This window comes from Zootoca vivipara, chromosome 9, assembly GCF_965207765.1.
Source record: "Zootoca vivipara chromosome 9, rZooViv2.hap1.1, whole genome shotgun sequence".
Classification (NCBI taxonomy): domain Eukaryota; kingdom Metazoa; phylum Chordata; class Lepidosauria; order Squamata; family Lacertidae; genus Zootoca; species Zootoca vivipara.
This window is the reverse complement of record NC_142592.1, coordinates 16,011,797-16,032,102: the sequence shown is the minus strand read 5'-3', so window position 1 is coordinate 16,032,102 and position 20,306 is coordinate 16,011,797. Positions and strand designations below refer to the sequence as shown.

Genomic DNA, 20,306 nt, shown 5'->3' with positions numbered 1-20,306 from the left:
ATTATTGCCAGAATGTGGTATTTAAAGGAAGAAACTGTTCCCTTTAAGAAAGCAATATCTCGCAAAGAAAAGCGTAAAGTGTTTCACTTTTTAATTAAAAAATTAATCTCTCTTCTTCCTCCCAAAGTGTAGCCATTTTATTTCACACAGAGAAAAGGTTTTGAAGACTAAATTATACTGTGTTTAATCAATTGTCTGTATGTTAAGGGACACTGGGGCTAGCACGTTGTCTGGGGAGAATTGTAATGCTAATAACAGAAATAAGATTTTGTAGGAGGAACTGATGACTGAGCTATGGGGAATACTTTGATTTTGGAGAAAGAATGAAGTTAAGAACAGATTTTCAGGAATCCAAAAGCTTTGCTTTCATTGCTGTGCCACAACTCCGCTAGCAAAGTTTAGCCAGAGGTACCCCACCCTTCAATAAAACAATTAAGCATACAATAATTACATGAAACTTCTTATTGAATTATATGGTATGCAAAAGTGAAGTGAAGTGAGTAGCCACCTAACCAGATTTAAATAAGATCCCTGGCAAATGTGCGAATGCATATGATAATATATGTAATAATATATTTAAATTTCTGCAATAGCTAGCACTGAGTAATCCTGGCTGAGCGGGATGAGTCTGGTTAAATAGCTACCCAGAGAATGAGAGTAAGTTTCAACAAAACTTTCCCTTGAACACAGGTATAACCTAAGGGAACACATCATTCGAAAAAGCGAAAGCTGCGTGGATTATGCAGGAAGTATCAACGAACCATTTCTGCTAAGGGCACTTTCCTGCCAAATCCAATTGTTCTGCATCCCTAACATCAAACTTTTTCACCTTAAATTTTCTCATTGGCTGCAGCAGAGAGTAGGATAGAGGAATTTGTCTTATGAAAGCTACTCACATCCTTAGGAGTGATGTTCACAATTCTTAGCACAACGTCCTATAGTATGTTTGTTTGTTTGTGTGAGTGGTTGATTGGAAGTCAGGGAGAGAGTTTGGTGGTTATGTGGCCACTGGATATGCAATACCGAGGAGGAGGAGGAGTTTGGACTTGATATCCCTCCTTTCACTCCCCTTAAGGAGTCTCAAAGCGGCTAACAATCTCCTTTCCCTTCCTTCCCCACAACAACCTCTGTGAGGTGAGTGAGGCTGAGAGACTTCAGAGAAGTGTGACTAGCCCAGGCTTCCTCTACCTCAGCCCTCCAGATGTTTTTGACCTACAGCTCCCATGATCCCTAGCTAGCAGGACCAGTGGTCAGGGATTATGGGAATTGTAGTCTCAAAACATCTGGAGGGCCGAGGTTGAGGAAACCTGGACTAGCCCAAGGTCACCCAGCAGCTGCATGTGGAGGAGCGAGGAAGCGAATCCGGTTCACCAGATTACAAGTATATTGCTCTTAACCACTACACAATGGTGGCTCCTGAGATGGCTCAAGGAATTTTGCTGCTTAAAGCAGAATGCACGTGGCACCTTTCTATGGGAAAAGTCTTGCTGCACCATTCAGACTCCAAGTCTTGTCTTTATTTATCCCCTTCCTTTCTAAGGCTGCAATCCTGTGCACATTTCCTACGGGTTAAGATCCTTTGAATTTGGTGAGATTGACTCCTGACTAAATCTATATAGGATTGCTCTGTGAATCTTTCTCTCACAGCCTCACACCATGTTTTTGAGGGGGTTGGGCCCCCTCAATGTTCAGTGGGCGTTCAGCTCTGCTCCTTGGCTCCTTGTGACATCACGAGCATGATGTCAGGACATTGTGTTGGGGCCCCTCAAGCAGCTGGAGAAGATGGCGGCTCTGCACAGGTCATTGCTGAATCGCTGTCACCTAATCAGTGAATGATTAGGTACCCAAACGAGAGGTTCCAGGCGCAGTTCTGCATGTTCTTCACTATGTTAAACTAGGAAAATCATCGTTTCACAGGGTAACACATAAGCGGTACTTCTTTGCCATCTTCATTACTGCTATGCTGGCAATCAGTAATTTTGATTTCACAAAAACAAGGCAGACAATGGTAGACTGGAACTTTATTTTCAAGCACAGTATGGCAATAATCAAGGCTTAATCTTCTTTTTGATTTGTGCTACTTGATTACGAAGGGATAAATGCAGCCTCTCGGGCAAACTTTTGATTAACTAGCAGTGCTGGCTGGAATCTCACACACAGAGCTGCTCACTGAAGTTAGCAGAATTTAAGCTGCACAACATCTCACGGCTGCAGTTTTCATCATGCTTCTTTAGAAGAGGAGGAAACCAGTGCACACAGATCTGGTAACCTTTATACCAGCTGTGGGGAATGTCCACCCTACAAGCCTAATTAGCCCTGTCAGACTTTATGATTACTCCCGAGAGGCTATTTTTTGCCATGCCACAAACACCTGCCCTACACCTAACGTCATACAGTATATGATGTATATATGATCAACTATCAGCCAATCATCAGGACTTCTGTGCACAGTGATATGCAAAAACAAATAATCAGGTGTCATGGTGACCTCAGGTGATAGACAGGTGGGTAGGTCAAACATGACTCATGGGAGTGGAACAGCTAAGGCTCTAGTCAGATTCGCTTCCCTACAGCTGCAGTATGCAATGGCTCTCCTAGAACAACCCGGCTGTTGCACAAAACTACTACCACCATTTGAAAGCCACAATAAAGATGCTGATGCTCAAACATGAGTTATCGTGAGCAAATTTAGGAGCAAACATTTCTGGGGGAAGGGAATAATAACTTTGAGAGGCAGTCGTTTTAGTCATTATGGTCACAGGGAGGGAAAGGCTTCACCCAGGCACCCCCAAACTTCGGACCTCCAGATGTTTTGGACTACAATTCCCATCTTCCCTGACCACTGGTCCTGTTAGCCAGGGATCATGGGAGTTGTAGGCCAAAACATCTGGAGGGCCGCAGTTTGGGGATGCCTGGCTTAACCCATACACTATGGTCCTGATGGGGCCTTCCTGTGGCTGCAAAATACAGAAATGAAATGCAGGCATTTTGGGCACTTTTCCCCCCTCTGCTGCCTGAACTCCATATGCATCACTTGTCCTCAAAGAGTTTTGGGAGCAGGTAGAAAGAAAGAAAGAAAGAAAGAAAGAAAGAAAGAAAGAAAGAAAGAAAGAAAGAAAGAAAGAAAGAAAGAAAGAAAGGCTAGGATTTACCTGCAGATCTGGGGCGGGGTACTCTCTCTGTCCATAAAACCACTTCCGTGCTTTCGCCGGAGGTGGAGTTGTGGGCAGCCCGAAGTGCCCATTGCATGGGGGCTGCTGTTGCAGCCCCTACGCAATGGAAGATTCCGCCTGCGTCACCCGCCCCGCGGACCAATAGGGACGAGGGGGCGGGGCCGCGGCGTTTAAATCCCCTCCACGTTGCGGAACTAGCCCTCTTTATTCCCGTTCGCCGGAGCGAACAGAAGCACCCGCCCACCCACCCCTTAAAAAGAGATTAGGGGGCGCTGCTACGGACCTGGTCGGTTGCCTGGTTAGTCAGTGGGCCGGGTAGGACTTTTCCCGTACTGGGCTAGCCATGATGGGTTTTTCGCCTACCTCGTAGCATGTCGTCACAACTTAGGTTAGGCGGTTAGGCGTTGGAAATTTGCATAACAATAGGATGGAGGAGGGGCAGATTGCGTCATCACCTGCCCAAATTTGGAGAAGTAATTCCGTTAAAGGATTCCGGGGGCGAGGCTTGGTCCAGAGCCGGGAGTCGCCAGGGCCGTAAGGCACGCCCCGATCGGTGGCCACAGGAGGAGTTCCGGTTGATCTACATCGCCGGGTTCCTTACTGGTGGTTAACTTCTCACGGACTTCAACACACGGGTTGGAGTCGGATTTAGTTCGATAGGTTCCAACGCCTAAGCCAATTCCGCTCAACATGCATAATTAATAAAGTTGTGGCCTTAACCACCCAATTAAATCTTAATTCTGTGTCACGAGTCATTATTACACTGAACGGAGGGACATTGCCACACAAAACCACCCCTGCTTTCTTCATAGGCATGTGAACCCAATGCATCTCAATACTGAAGCCCCATTTGACAACTAGTGAGAATGATTAGCATCATTTTGCAAAAGTAAAAAAAAGAATTTTATTTCATGCAACACTCTGAAATGCTGCAAAGAAGGCATGGGTTAATTTGTCGACTTAAGTTTCTCTCGGCTTCTTTTTCCCCAATCCTAAATTCAGTTCCATATCTGTTTGCAATTTTTAAATTATTATTCCTCAGGAAAAATCGCCAGCATTATAGTGCATAAACCCCCACCCACCCATATACACATTTTTACAAGACAACTTCCCTAATTATATGCCCTTTTCATTAATATATACATGTTTACCCTAGTGGGATTTTGTGCACATTACTAGGCTGGAAAAAGGAACTGCAAAGTTCATGGAAGTGAGAATGTTGAAGGATTTTGCTTTGTGTTTCCTTTCAGAAAGTGTGAATTTTGTAGGCTCACCTTTAAATGCAAACCAAATTGGATTTGTCTTCTACCCCTACTATGAAGCCTTCATTTTAAATGCTACATCCCTTTAGAGAATTTTGTCCTTTAAGACATGTGGAAGAAGATTCTTTTATTTCATCACATGCTAAATCCATGGCTATGCATTCTTGGTGTCATCTTTTTCTTTGCTGTTGAGATCAGATGAAATCATGGTGATACAGGAATTGATGATACACTAATTTCTGGTTTCTATTCTGAAGGTTAATGAAGACACAATATTCACAGAGTGGGCGATAAATGCAAAATAAACAAGAGGGACCATTTTATGGCGTAGTTGACATCTTTCTTTCTTTCTAATGGTTCCTTTAGTTTTGATAAAGGGGCAACAGTTATAACACCTTAAGTGGGATATTAAAATTGAGAGAGGGCATAGTTAAAAATGGCCAAATTATATGTAGCCTATCTTTCAAAGCACTGGAGATTGTCAGAATAAATGGAACGACAACTGGAGATTTATACGTTACAAAACCTTTCAAAACAGTTCACAAAAGGACATGTCTTTTCAGGCCTATTGGCAGCTCTGCACAGGAGTGAAAAATATGGGCAACAAAAGTGTTTGGGGGAAAATGTCTCTGACTTAGTTCCATGGAATCTGATGTTAATACCTATTCATCACTCCACATATAATTAGTGAATGTTACTTGGAGCTAGCTGCAAGCAAAAACTAGGGGATGGGAGTTAATGTCTTTGAAATATATGCAGAAAATCGAGAACTGCCCTGCACTACAAGACATGTGCCCCCATGACATTGTCTGGGGGTTATAGGTGGCATAGCTGCCAAGTTTTCCCTTTTCTCGCGAGGAAGCCTATTCAGCATAAGGGAAAATCCCTTTAAAAAAGGGATAACTTGGCAGCTGTGATAGGTGGATAGGTGAATTAATAGGTAACCAGAAAAATGAAACATAGCGCTAAATTCTGCTAAAAGAATGCCCCTGCAAAGCATTGTATTTGAAAGGACTTTTTTTAAAAAAAAACTCTGTAAAAAAATTAATATTGCCAATACAAGAACAGCTTGGGAAATGAGAAAGGCTGGAAGTGGAAAGGAGGAGGAATATTGGCTGAGAATTTTTATATGGTGATTTTTGAACATGAGGACATGTCAACACATTAGGGTTGAGGGAGAAGTTTGATTCTGTTCCTATTTAAAGGTAAACTTACCAAGTCTGCATTTTCTGAAACAATTTGCAATTTGAAGCACACATATAGCCTTCAAAATTATTATCCGAATGCGAAACACTTATCTTAATTTTGCAATACTGTTTTCCAGCCAAGTAATGTAAAGTGTGTACATAAATGCATGTATTAGTTAAAAATAGCATACAAAAAGGCAACATTTAAAGGAAATTGGTTTGCAAAAAATGTGTATATTCAGGGAAATCGCATGCAAAAATGTGTACAGTAGGAGAAATTCACACGAAAATGCTGGTGAATGTTCATGAGATCTTTTTCCTTCCAAAACAAGAATTGCAAACTGCTATAGAAACGTGGAGAACCGAAGATTAGAAAAAAGGAGAAACTGGGAGATATTGACCTATTCACCAATCCCTTCTTATATTGCATAAACCAGTCATGTGCAACTGGCTCCTTCCCATTAGGGACGGGAAGAAACAAAGTGGCTTAGCATTGTGTCTGACTCAGAAATCATAGTTTGCTGTTCTCCCAACAAACCATGAGCTGGAGACAAGACTTGTTTTGGGCTTGTAACTGATTGTTGTTGATTAAAGTGAAACAAATCACAACCAGTAGTTTTGGATATAAGACTAATCCAGGGATCAGGTTTGTTTCCTCCTTGCACCAGTGGAAAGAAGTAAAATACAGTCATACCTCGGTTTAAGTACGCCTCGGTTTGAGTATTTTCAGCTTAAGTACTCCGCGGACCTGTCTGGAATGGATTAATCCACTTTCCATTACTTTCAATGGGAAAGTTCAGGTTAAGTACGCTTCGGGTTAAGTACAGACTTCCGGAACCAATTACACTCATACTTCGGGTTAAGTACACTTCAGGTTGAGTACTCCACGGACCCGTCTGGAACGGATTAATCCACTTTCCATTACTTTCAATGGGAAAGTTTGCTTCAGGTTAAGTACAGACGTCCGGAACCAATTGTGTTTGTAAACCGAGGTACCACTGTATCCCAGATAAGTTAACTGTGGCTTACTGTGGTGAGGGAACTGGGGACCGAACAGCTAAAACAGAGAGAGGGATATGTCTTCCAGGTAGTTAATTGCAATTTCCTTTTGCTTAGCCAAACAGAATGCAAAGTTTGTCTTCTTATTCCTACACGCTACCTCTTTGTACCATTAAAATCAGCACGCCGAACCTGAAGAACATTCGAAATATGAAAGAAAATAATAATTGAAGATTGACATCTCCCTTCAAAAAATGTACGTATGGTCTCAAAGCTAACAATATGCAGCCTTAAAAACTCCAGATTCTGCAGAAGATACCGTTTTGTAGCAGTGATCTTAGATCAGGCATCCCCAAACTGCGGCCCTCCAGATGTTTTGGCCTACAACTCCCATGATCCCTAGCTAAGAGGACCAGTGGTCAGGGGTGATGGGAATTGTAGTCCAAAACATCTGGAGGGCCGAAGTTTGGGGATGCCTGTCTTAGATTGATGTCGGCAAACCGCATCAGATAGAAAGCTAGCTGTCAAACGCAACATACAGTGCTGGCAAACCTTCCTGTACGTCAGTATGCATAAACACGCATTCACAAGTTGGGTCAGGGGGACATTAGAGGGCAGCAGGTCACTACTGGACTGGCCAGAGTTGGGAGGATCCTGATGGAACCGGTTAGAGCAGGTTAGAACAGGGGAGGCTGGTCCAAGCCTGAAGGGTCAGACCCAGATTAGGAGGAAGACAATGGAAAATAAGAACAATGGAAAATGGTGGAGTTGTAGGAAAAACACCAAGAGTCACAAGATTGAGAGGAGGGGGATATTTAAGGAGTAGGCATGTGACAGGGAGAGGTCTGAGGAGTATGTGAGGACCAGGCACTTCCTCTATGGCGGAGTTTGGGGGTGTTGGCAGGATGTGACCTATGCAAGAACACCACCTCTTTTGGAGTTGACCAGTTGTCATTGGATAAAGAATGTACCTCTAGTTAATCATTGACCGTTCTGAAACTTTACAATAAAAGGGGGCGCCTGCTTTCATTCTGGGCGACCTTCCGGATATACATTCTGTCTCCCGCTGTGTTCTTTATCGCGTGCTCCCCGCACCGTTTTAGAAAAAGATTGCCGCATGGAAGAACACGATTGGCATGGCAATGTGTAGGAATCAGCATTTAGGCGAGTTCGCATATCCATAAAAGCAGAGGACTTGAGCCACAAGGAAATGAAATCGCAGCAGTCTGTATGGATCAACGAGCCAGGTGGATGCTGGCGAGCATTAGATTAGAGCCTATTCACAAGAAGAAAGTAGAGAAAATTGAGGCAGGGGTTGCATTTACAAGTTCACAGCAGGCGCTGCATTTTCAAAACAGGATTCAGCTTAACTTGTTGAAACTGGAATGGGCTCTTTGACTTTTCGCAAAGATGAAATGAAACTTTCAGGAAATGTGCTCCTTCTGAAAAATGCACTCTTTCACATTCATGGCTGACTTTGAGCACAGCCGGCAACAAATCATTAGAGGCCTCTCTGGCTAAAGCCATGGCTTGTACATGCTTTATTTCGCAACTGTGTAAAGCTGCAAAAAATAACTGCTGCAGTAATAAATGGGTGTGACTTTTCCCAGGTGGGGGATCTGGGAAGTACATCCTTTCACCCATGCCTACGCGCAGTGCCTCTCATCACTTCCTTGAAAACGGAATTTTGTGTGGTATTGAGGGGAAGTTCATGCTTTATTCCCTGGGTTGTTGGGTTTTTTTGGGGGGGGGAGCATGGTTTGCATTAACAACTTTGGTGACCTGAGTCTTAGCTTGTTTGCACAGAAGAAAGTTCTGCTGCCTCCAATGGGGCCTATTCATGAGCCAGTGTGCTCAAGATTTTAATCTTGGAGTGCAGATAGCATGATGACTTTTCCAAGCAATTTTGCATTGTGAGAATGTCATCTTTGTCTACAGGTGATCGAATCATTATTTAATATGTGAAAACCTCACAATACTGATGCCCTTTCAGCACCTGGCTACAGTGCTTAAAGTTTTGTTCCACCACGCGTCATGAGGCAATGCCATCATTTTCGTTTCAATACTAGAATCTGGAGGCATTCCAGTCTGGGTTTTTCTTGTTCTGCATGCTTACTAGAGCCAGTGTGGTGTAGTGGTTGGGAGCAGTAGACTCGTAATCTGGGGAACCGGGCAGGGCTGGCTCTAGGGGTAGGCTGGGTGGCGGGGGGCGCCGGGTTGGCAGGGGGCGCTGCACGGCAAAGCCACGCAAAAACCACCACCTGCGGGAAGAAACAGGGCGGGGGCGCCAGAGCGATCTGCGCACCACGGCGCCTGGGCGCCCGACCTGCTTAAGACGGCCCTGGAACCGGGTTCGCGTCTCCGCTCCTCCACATGCAGCTGCTGGGTGACCTTGGGCTAATCACACTTGTTTGAAGTCTCTCAGCCCCACATACCTCGCAGAGTGTTTGTTGTGGGGGAGGAAGGGAAAGGGTAATGTTAGCCGCTTTGGGACTCCTTCGGGTAGTGATAAAGCGGGATATCAAATCCAAACTCTTCTTCTACTACTACTATGAGCTGGACCTGGCCAAACAACCACATACTATTCTTTCAGGAATATCTTGCAACCTGGTTCAGACAGCCATGTACATTCAGATGGAGTGGAATCACAGTGGCAGCCCCAGCCCCCAATGGATTGAGGTTGAATTTGACAAGACAGAAATACTGTTTGGGGAAGCAGGTATGGGGGACTCCTTGGTCCTGATGGGGTAACTGTGCACCTGAAGGACCAGGTGCACAACTTTGGAGTCATTTTAGACCCAGAGCTGTCCGTGGAGGTCAATTCTGTGTCCACAGAAGCTGTCTTCCAACCTGCCCGCAGAGTGTTTTGTCAGAGTGGTGCATGCTCTGGTTATCTCCCGCTTGCACTACTGCAATGTGCTCTATGTAGGGCTACCTTTGAAGGTGGCCCGGAAACTACAACTAATCCAGAATATGGTAGCTAGACTGGTAACAATGAGTGGCTGCCAGGACCATATAGCACTGGTCCTAAAGGATCTTCATTGGCCCCAGTACATTTCTGAGCACAATTCAAATAGTTGCTGCTGACCTTTTAAGCCCTCGGCCTAGTATACCTGAAGGAGTGTCTCCACCACCATCATTCAGCTCAGAAACTGAGGTCCAGCTCCAAGGGCCTTCTGGCAGTTCCATAGCTGCCAAGTTCTCCCTTTTTTTAAGGGAAATTCCCTTATGCTGAATAGGCTTCCTCACGAGAAAAGGGAAAACTTGGCAGCTATGGCAGAGGGCCTTCTCGTCAGTGGTGGAACGCCCTCCCATCAGATGTCAAGGAGATAAAGAACTACACTACTTTTAGAAGACATCAGAAGGCAGCCCTGTATCGGAAAGTTTTTAATGTTGGACGTTTTATTATGTTTTTATATATGCTACAAGCCACCCACAGTGGCTAAAGGAACCCAGCCAGATGGGCAGGGTATAAATAATAAAATTATTATTAAGTTCAGCAGATTCTGTGACTCTACACCTGTATGACTGTATGTGTGTCAGGTATAGACCAGTGTTTCCCAACCTTGTGCCTCCAGCTGTTTTCGGACTACAATTCCCATCATTTCTGACCACTGGTCTTGCTAGCTAGGGATGATGGGAGTTGTAGTCCCAAAACATCTGGAGGCACAAGGTTGGGAAACACTGCCTTAGACCCTCAAGATGCTGCTGAATTACAACTCCCATCTGTGATGGGCTGTCATAAAATACCACTCAAAACAAGGACTATAGTGTGCTGAGTTTCAAGCACACCCTTCCAAAGCAGCTAAGTCCACAGTCACACCATTCATTGGAAGCACTATAATAGCACTCTCATCAGTCTTTAATCAGTCCCACAAAGAACCCTGGGTCTGTAGTCTGTTAAGGGTGCTGAAAGTTGTTGGGAAACCCTTCTCTCCCCCCCCCCACCCGCCAAGCTACAATTCCTAGAATGGCTCAGCAATCAATCCCTGTTCCCAGGGAACTCTGGGAAATGTGGCTCCATGAGGCGAATAGGGGTCTCCTAACAACCCTCAGCACCCTTAACAAGCTACAGATCGCATGATTCTTTGGGCAAAGCCATGGCTGATTGAAGTGGCGTCATAGTGCTTTCAAAGAATGATGTGAATACAACCTAAATCACACCAATTGGTGTGGATGGAACATAGTAGGAAGTACATCAGGGATTGGGAACCTCAGATCCAGGGGCCAAATGTGGCCCTCCAGTCCTCTGTGTCTGAACTTCTGGGTTCTGGTCCCCAGGCCATACTCCTGTCTCTGCTACACTACTCACAAGCCCTCCCACTCGAACTTAAATATGGAAAGCGCAATGCTGGTGGCCAACAAAAGAGGTTTAAAGACTGTCTCAAGGCAAATCATTAAAAATGTCGTATAAACACCAACAACTGGGAAACACTGGCCTGCGAGTGCTCCAGTTGGAGAACAGCATTTACCAAAGGTGCCATGGGCTTTGAAGACACTCAATCTCAGGATACAAGGGATACAAGGAAGAAACGTGCTAAGAGGAAGGCATGCTTGGCAAATCCTCACTGTGATCAACTCCCACCCGGAAACCAATGTCCCCACTGTGGAAGGACGTGCGGATCCAGGGCCGGCTCTAGGTAGACCCCCGGTGGCGTGGGGCACCTGGGCGCCGGGCTGGTAGGCAGGACGCCGCGCGGAAACCATGCTGCGCCCTGTGAGGGCGGGGGCGCCGGAGCGATCTCCGCCCCTCAGCACCAGGGCGTGCAACCTGCTCGAGACTGCACTGTGCGGATCCAGAATTGGCCTCCACAGTCACTTACGGACTCATTATTAAAACCATGTTTATGGAATACAATCTTACTCGGCCACGTGTGATCGACAAAGAAGAAGAAGACTCACAAGCCCTGTTTTCCATCTCCCTGAGTGACCTTACCTGGTTTGAATATCTCCTTGAACTCTGACAAGTGTAGACAAGTGCAGACCCTCCAAGTGTCCCTATTTTCCAGGATTTACAGAAGCCGTCCCGGTTTCTGATTTGATCCCTGAATGTTCCGATTTTGCTTAGGGTGTCCCTATTATCATGGGAGAAATGCTGGAGCATATGGAGTTATGCGACTCCTGAGCCAAGGAGATAAGTAATTTACAACCTTCAGAAGACATCCGAAGGCAGCCCTGGACAGAGAGGGCCGTTTGAGTATGTGTAAAACTAGCCTACTGCTCCAATTTACATTCATTTTCCTGTCCTCTTTTCCGGTCCCGGAAGAGATTGTGGACCTCGAGCTGAAAAAGATTCCCCACTCTTGAAGAAAGCGTTGAAAGTCAATTGCAATCCTGTGTGTAGCTTACAACTAAGAGCCCCTCATCTGGAAGCAGACCTTGTCTCTAACCTTCTCCTTGCTATAGTGACAAATCCCCCAATTTAGTATCCGCTCTGGATTTCTTTCAGGTGTCATGCTAGGAAATGAGAACAAATGTCATTGCTGGCCTATCCATTTGTGTACACTTTGTCTCTAACCTTCATAAGAGTACGGTGGCATAATGGGTATAAAATTCCCCTTTATCACTGTAAGAAAACCAAGGTACTATCAAAAGCAAAAGAGATGTTATTTCAGTTCCGGCAGAAAAACAAACAACAAAATTCCAGCGCAGAAACTAATGCTCTTCCTTTACCAAATATAGGACTATCGCACAGAATGAATAACAAGACACTACTAACAAGCATATTTCACAGTCTCTGCGCCGTTCCGTCTACTATCTAGTCAAACTGATGTTTGCTTTCCCCAGAGTAACGCACAGCTAGCTTCAGCCAGCTTGAAGCAGTTTTGCTGTAATTATTTTAAACTCTGCTTTGTTTTGCATTTAGGATTCTGGCTGACCCAGCTGGGAAATGATTAAGTATATTGTCTACAGCTAAAAGTTAAAATTTAGTTTCTTAATGTAAAACAGTGCTCAAATGGAAAGGAAAACAGAGAAAAGCTGGGGGAAGCCTTGTTCACTTTCGTCTGTCTCCTGTGCATTCATTTCCCCCCTCCAGCACTAGTAATGCATTGAAAATGACAGCAAATGAATTAGCCTTGCATCTGTTGGAGCCAAACTAAGGCCGAAATCCTAACCCCACCTGTTTGGGCATGAGCCCCACTGAATTAAATAAGACTTACTTTTTAGCGGACATGGTTAGGATTGTAAGCACATAGTTCCCACTGAAATCAATGGGGCAGAAGTCAGGATTCCCCACCCTCCTTTGAATGGGAACTAAATCATACTGATCGGCAGAGAAAACCAAAGGGGTACATGGGGAAGTGAAGTGGCAGATTGTCTGTCACGCTAACCAGGATGGGAGGTGGGGATGAGATTTTTCTTATTTGCCCCTGCAGATCTCATTTTTGAAATTTCACACCCACTGAAGCCAATAAATTAGCTATGACAGCTACAAGCTGATGTAGGTGAGAAGCCCAATCTTGGGGCATGTTGGAGGGATGAAGAAGCTTTAAGCCCCATGGATCCAAGGCCACTTCTGCCCTCCCTTCAATAAACCCTCAGAATGCTCTGTTTGGGTGTCTCATATCACACCACTGAGGGAAATATCACCAGCAGCAGATATATGCCTGAAGAACTCTTTGCAGTATGTGCAAAGAGCCTACATAGAGTCACCTCTGCCGTATCTCCATGATGGCTCTGTTACTCTGGAATTATTCCATTATCTTTGACCCATGAATCAGATGATTCATACCCATCTTGACCTCAGCTGCACATAAAATTTGTGAGGTCAACTTCTGTGATGCTCAGTAGGGACTCGAAGTTTAAGTATGCGTTTCCAATTGTTCAGGTACTGAACAATTCCTTCATCAGAAGGGGAAATAAAATATGTACATCAATGATGGCTTATGAATGAAGGTTCTGGTTTCTGTCCATTACAGTATCGCTTAAATTAAGGACCACCAACCTTTTTTGAGAGAGTTCTGCTAAGAGACTGCTAGGTCTCTGGAACCAGATACTGTGTGTTACTTTGGATTATCCATTGCGGGTTTCGAAGTTCACCAACCTGATGGCCTCCAAAGTTTTGTTGGACTCCAAATCCCATCATCCTTGACCACTGGCCATGTTGGCTAGGGCTGATAGGAGTTGTAATCCAACATTTGGAGGGCACTGGGTTGGAGAATGCTGCTGTATACAAATTGTTAATTCACTCTGAGTGTGTATCCTTATGGAGAAGAACAAAACAGCACCATCCATGTACAAAATGGAGGTGTCAGCAGGCTTTGGGAAACCTTCAGGTTTGCAGAAGGACAAGTGAAAAACAGGGGGTGAGAGAAAGTTGCTAAATCCATGAATTCTGCAGATTATAATGAGCACAGGAAGCTCTGTAGGATCAGGGCCCAGCCCAAGGCTGAGGGATCTTTGGTCCTCCAGCTGTTGTTGAGCTTCACCTCTCGTCATCATCAATGGTAAAGAAGGATGAGAGTTGTGATCCAACAGTATTTGGAGGATATCAATCAGGGAGCCCAGCCCTGGCCCAACCAATTAACTTCATAAAATGTCGCATTACAATACGGCAATGAGTGAATGGTTGTCTCCACAATATTTAAATGAACAAGCAGCTCCTGTTTCCACACAGCTGTGTGTGCACATTAGACGCCATCTGTTTTTCTGTCTGAGAGCACTCCAGGGGCCAACAACCCTACCAGTGTAAAAACATAACCCGTCTTATTTCATTTTTCTTACCAAATCGTGTGTCTTGTTTGAAGTTATGACGTGGGGACTGTCCATTCACCCAAAACATAACAGTTCCCTAATCCTTATGGCAGAACATTAGTGCTATATTTAAAGTGTTCATCGTTGTTAGTAACGTTCATATTCTAAGTTTCTTGCTAGAAGCCTTGGTTGCTTTGACTCTAAGCATGGAGTCTCACCCCATTTGCTGAGCAAAATAATATACAGCGAACACAACATTCTTGTGAAATGGGGGAAATCAAACACTATATCTGCTAATTTGCCACCTGCCAAACATTTGAGGACTCTAGGCTCTGGAAAATACTCACCTTTGAAGGTCGCCTTGCTGTATAAATGGCCACAGACTCAATTCCTTGTTGCTGCATAGACTTAGTAAACTCTCCCATTATTTTGTCTGTAGACATAAAATTTATTATACCTGCTTAACAATGTCATTAAGTTCACCCCAAATTGCTATGATATCTTGGAAGGCAACAATTCTCAGGCAGTAAAGAAGTGTCCGTGCTCATTTATATTGAAATATTAACCGTTACACAATGTATTTGACAAATTACAAAAGCAAAGTAAGACATCAAAACAATGTTTCAGAAAAGGTCCAGAGGTTTAGTGACTATTGAAAGTGATTAAAAAGTAAGCTGAAGTGAGGGAAAGATTAGATGAAGTAGGCAGACCACCAGCACTGCCCAAATACTATTCAGGCAGCTCAATTTCTTGCTAAGATCTGAAATCGGTTGACACGTGAACTGGGGTGATAACACATGAAGTCGTTAAAAAATTCCTTTACAACAAGAGGAGATCTGTATTCCTCCACATGTTGTCCTCCATATGTTGTTGGTCTACTTCTGACATCACTGACCATTGACCATGAATTTGGGAAAACTGTGATGTTTCATGCCTTGAGTTCTATGATGGAGATATTAATGTACTAATTAATTAAATAAAAGTACAATTGCTTATTATTGGGCTCAACTGGCATATGACCGCAAGAAGAACTTAGTGGATTTTTATAAGAACCATGGTATCTGAGGACACATATCCACAGAGTAGGTGCGGATCACAGTGGATCCACTGCAACTAGATCTCAGTTCACTTTGTACACATTGTTCCTTCTCTAGCAAGAGAATATGCATGAAAGCCTCTTTCCCCCCTGAATGCTGATCTTTCATGCTTAATTGTTGTTAACAACAACAACCTGGCTCACTTGTGGATTGTTTCACTTACCATTTTCCAGGAGCTCCTTTCGAGTGGATAGGTCATTTGCCCTACATGGGAAACATAGAAAGAAAAAAAGATGAAAATGTTGGAAGGGGAAGAACACATGGCCTACCACTTGCAGTTGAAACAACAAGACTACTAGGACTTTATTGAAAATCAAAACACAGGAAAGAAAAAAGCACAGCACAGAAATATAACAACTGAACAACTTAACTCTGGGGATTTTTTTGTTTTATTTTAAGGATTTTAGCTTTGGTAGACAGGGCATGTTCCAAACTGAAGCATCCAGGGGACTCAGTAATGGAACAGTATTCCAGGATCAGATCGCATATAGAATGCAAGGATAACTTCCTGTATAACTCAGGAGCTGGAAATCTAATCTTCAATCAGTGGTTTAATTTAATTCTGAAAGATGCCAGTTGTCTTGGGCAGAGATTGCAAAATGGAGAATACAAAATGGGAATGGGACAGTGACATCAGGTAAAGGGTTAATGGACACACCCACACCCAGCATCACGGTCCCAAGGCTATTTAGTGGGGGGAGGGGATTATCCAGATTGGGACCACGGCATTGGGAAGAGCGGCTAACCTTTTCCGTCATGTGCCACATGAATGCACTGTGACATAGAAGAGCTATGAAAGGCATGACCCTCAACTGTTGCACATTGACACCCTGGAATTACAGAAGCCATCCTGGCTTCTGATTGGATCCTGCCATGTCTTGTTTTGGCTCCTGTGAAAGAACAGCTCTTCAAGATGCCTATGGGGAAGGGGCGTGCTCTCATACAAGTCACCTGGCTCCAGCGAGAACTCGGCCCCCAAATATGAGCAATTGGGGGGGGGTGCGTTCTCACAAAAACCATGACTTACATGGGAGCACAACCCCCCCCCCTAATTTTCCTTTGTTTCATGTTGGAGGGTATGGAAAAGGATAACCAAAAATTGCAATTTTGGCAACATATGGCTTCCCTTTTTTGCATATGTTAATAAGGGGGATCTCCCCCCCCCCTTATCTCAACACAGCCTATGGAGAGGATATGTACATTGATAACTCTTATGGATAACATATTGTAGAAACAGTTGCACCACCCGTAAATGATATAAACTGGATGTAAATGTTCATACCAAATTTCTTGTTTTTGATGAAATCGTTGCCTTGCAATGGTTGTTTTATTGTTTAAAAATTTAATAAAACTTTCCATGGGGAAAAACAATGAATGTGTTGTGTTTAGTCTGGCCCCTTAAAACTTAGATTTGTTATTAACAATGATTACCTTCCTAAGAGATCTAACGTTTTCAGGGTAATTTGCTGTTGAGTAAGGAAAAGCTGATTAAAAAACAAATCCAACGATAGGTAAACTGACAGAAGAACGAGCTGGTATTGGATAAGACAGATAATCAGATCCTTGTCAGACTCAATAATTTATGCCTCCATTGAATGACTTTACGTAATGTGACTATTGACAACACCTATAGGACAGCCTATAATGAGATACTATGTTTGAAGAGCAAGACAGGGATGCAGAAATGTCTGTATTAGATTAACAAGTCCATTGAGGGTAGTCCAGCAGAGCCATTCGATGCAATCTAGGTATTTTACATTATACATGGTTTTACTTTTTCTGCCTTTAGTTGTTTTTCATTTGGTTTTCTGTTATCTTGTTAATCGTTTTGAGACCCTTTTTGGTCCAACGTGACTACCAAACATAATAAATTATTATAAAACCACAAAGTACTATTCTTTCAGGATTTCTCAGAATGTGTGGTCAGTATAAGGTCTAGTGCAAATTGGTACGAGGGTCAGTGAAAGTTTTAGGGGCAAATCGGGTTCTCCCTAACAAGAGGGCACGTGTTGTGGTGGAACCTGGTAATCAGACCCCGTGTTGTGGGTGGGAACATTGGAGCGGCCACAACACCCTATTGGTGGTCCCTCGATCTTGGGAGCAATTGGGCCTGAGGGATGCCAGTCAAAGCAATCGAGGGACCACTATTTAACCCACTGCACGTGTCCCTGAGATTCTCTTTTGGGCTCAGTGCATCAGAAGACCCGCCCACCTCTCCCTATATTTAGGGCTTGCGCTTGACATTGCTATGCCGTCGTGTGTCACCTGTTGTTGGGACAGGGGCATGGCAGGAATTTTCCCCACTTGGCTGATTGGCTGCTGCCATTTGGGTTTCGCCTGCCATGTAGCAAACCATCACAACTTGTAAAGTTGCAGATAGGCTCTGGTTCAGGTGGATAGGGGTGGCAGGATGCCTAGCCATCCCTGTGTGTTGGGTATTCCTTTAAGATGGAATCCACTGACTCATGGTTGGTCTTCCCCGTGCAGGGTTGTGCCCTGAGACTGAGTCCAGGGCTCATTTGGGTGGAGGCTGAGCAGACCCCACCCCCCCGTTCGCCACTGTCCCAGGTGTTCACCCAAGGCGGGCTTATGGTTGGTGCCCAGAGCCAGCACTGCCTGCAGGGCTCTAGGTAGCTAGTCGAACCAGAGCCTATGCAACCACTCACTTGACTGTAATCAATAAAGTTGTGGCCTAAATTCTGCCAAAAACCAAACCAAAATTTTGAGTCGGTCTGAATTTATTTCTTGGGGATGTTTAAAATGTCTCCACACGCAAATGATGAGAAAGGGGGCAGGGATAGGAGAACCCATGTGTGCCATCAAAAAGCAGGATAAGAGGATACAGAATTGCATAAAATTTGCATACGTCGCTACATAGAGCGACACACGCACACACAAATAGATAATTGCTTTAATTAAAAGAGAAATACATGGCATCTCACCATAGTAGAGAAAGCTGCCTGCTCTCTATTTGAAGGGCTATCTAGTCCAAGAAAAGTAGGGGCCATGATGTTGCCCTTGAACAGCTAGGTGCAGCAAGGTGGGTGCAGTAGGTGCGGTCCGCCCAGAGTGTCACCACTGGGGGGAGTGACAAAATGGCAGCCGGCATTCACTGTGGGGCCTGCAGCACACCCAAGCCACGTGTCTCTAGTGCCCTCAGGCTCTATGCAGTCCACCCACTGCCTCCCCCCCCCAGCTGTAGGACGGCTGTACCACAGCACGCCCTGTCCCTATGGGTGCCCCATGCCCCGCCCATCAGGCGCCGTGTGCCCCAGAGGTTCCTATGGGCACCGCCCATCCTGTCCCTCCCTATGGGTGTTGTGTGCCCCACCCCTATGGGCAGTTCACCCCACCCCTGGGCACGACGCCCCAGGTGCCCGAGAGGCTTCCTCCACTGCTGGATAGGTGTGCTGTTGATTAGAAACCTCAAGGTGCCTGCTGCTCTCCTGCCTTATGTTGTTGTTTAGTCGTTTAGTCGTGTCCGACTCTGCATGAACCCATGGACCAAAGCACGCCAGGCACTCCTGTCTTCCACTGTCTCCCGCAGCTTGGTCAAACTCATGTTGGTAGCTTCAAGAACACTGTCCAACCATCTCGTCCTCTGTCGTCCCCTTCTCCTTGTGCCCTCAATCTTTCCCAACACCAGGGTCTTTTCCAGGGAGTCATCTCTTCTCATGAGGTGGCCAAAGTATTGGAGCCTCAGCTTCAGGATCTGTCCTTCCAGTGAACACTCAGGGCTGATTTCCTTCAGAATGGATAGGTTTGATCTTCTTATAGTCCATGGGACTCTCAAGAGTCTCCTCCAGCACCATAATTCAAAAGCATCAATTCTTCGGCGATCAGCCTTCTTTATGGTCCAGCTCTCACTTCCATACATCACTTTTGGGAAAACCATAGCTTTAACTATACAGACCTTTGTCGGCAAGGTGATGTCTCTGCTTTTTAAGATGCTGTCTAGGTTTGTCATTGCTTTTCTCCCAAGAAGCAGGTGTCTTTTAATTTCGTGACTGCTGTCACCATCTGCAGTGATCATGGAACCCAAGAAAGTAAAATCTCTCACTGCCTCCATTTCTTCCCCTTCTATTTGCCAGGAGGTGATGGGACCAGTGGCCATGATCTTAGTTTTTTTAATGTTGAGCTTCAGACCATATTTTATGCTCTCCTCTTTCACCCTCATTAAAAGGTTCTTTAATTCCTCCTCACTTTCTGCCATCAAGGTTGTGTCATCAGCATATCTGAGGTTGTTGATATTTCTTCCGGCAATCTTAATTCCAGCTTGGGATTCATCCAGTCCAGCCTTTCACATGATGAATTCTGCATATAAGTTAAATAAGCAGGGAGACAATATACAGCCTTGTCCTACTCCTTTCCCAATTTTGAACCAATCAGTTGTTCCATATCCAGTTCTAACTGTAGCTTCTTGTCCCACACAGAGATTTCTCAGGATTTCTCCTGCCTTATAGTTCTGTACATTTAAACCAGATTTGGACTTTAGATAGAGGACTGCCCTTCCCGATGCCCCCCCCCACATGCCACTGAAACTACGTGAGTTGTTCAGAAAGGGACACTGCAACTATCCCCAAGCATACCTCCAAAACTAGCCAGGTCTAGCCAAGCTGCTTGAGGGAGCAAAACTGCCAAACTTTAGCCAAGTTGACCTCATGCTATAGATGCATTAAATTGGTTTTCTCAATTTGTGCCGCCTTTTCTCTGAGCCAGAGGTGAAGATCCTGTGCTGTGAGCCCACAGGATGTTGTTGAATTCCAGCACGCATGTTAGATACACATGTGTCTCTGGAGGAAACCGGCTGTATGGTATCTGCGTGTCGTGTGCACTGGGATAGGGTAGAGGGCAATGCCTGTGGTATTGCTTGCATAGGTGAGGTTTTTAAGC

General features: G+C 44.7%; 1 protein-coding gene across 1 annotated transcript in view; it reads right to left on the bottom strand.

Moving 5' to 3' along the window:
* LOC118091110 (V-type proton ATPase subunit S1-like) overlaps positions 1 to 20,306 on the bottom strand; it is a 50,170-nt gene that overhangs the window by 15,985 nt on the left and 13,879 nt on the right. Inside the window, exons 5-6 of the mRNA XM_060279567.2 lie at positions 15,577 to 15,617; positions 14,664 to 14,749 (exon numbers count right to left, since the gene is read on the bottom strand). Of these exons, the coding sequence (XP_060135550.2) occupies positions 14,664 to 14,749; positions 15,577 to 15,617 (127 nt within the window). The remainder of the gene's footprint in view (positions 1 to 14,663; positions 14,750 to 15,576; positions 15,618 to 20,306) is intronic.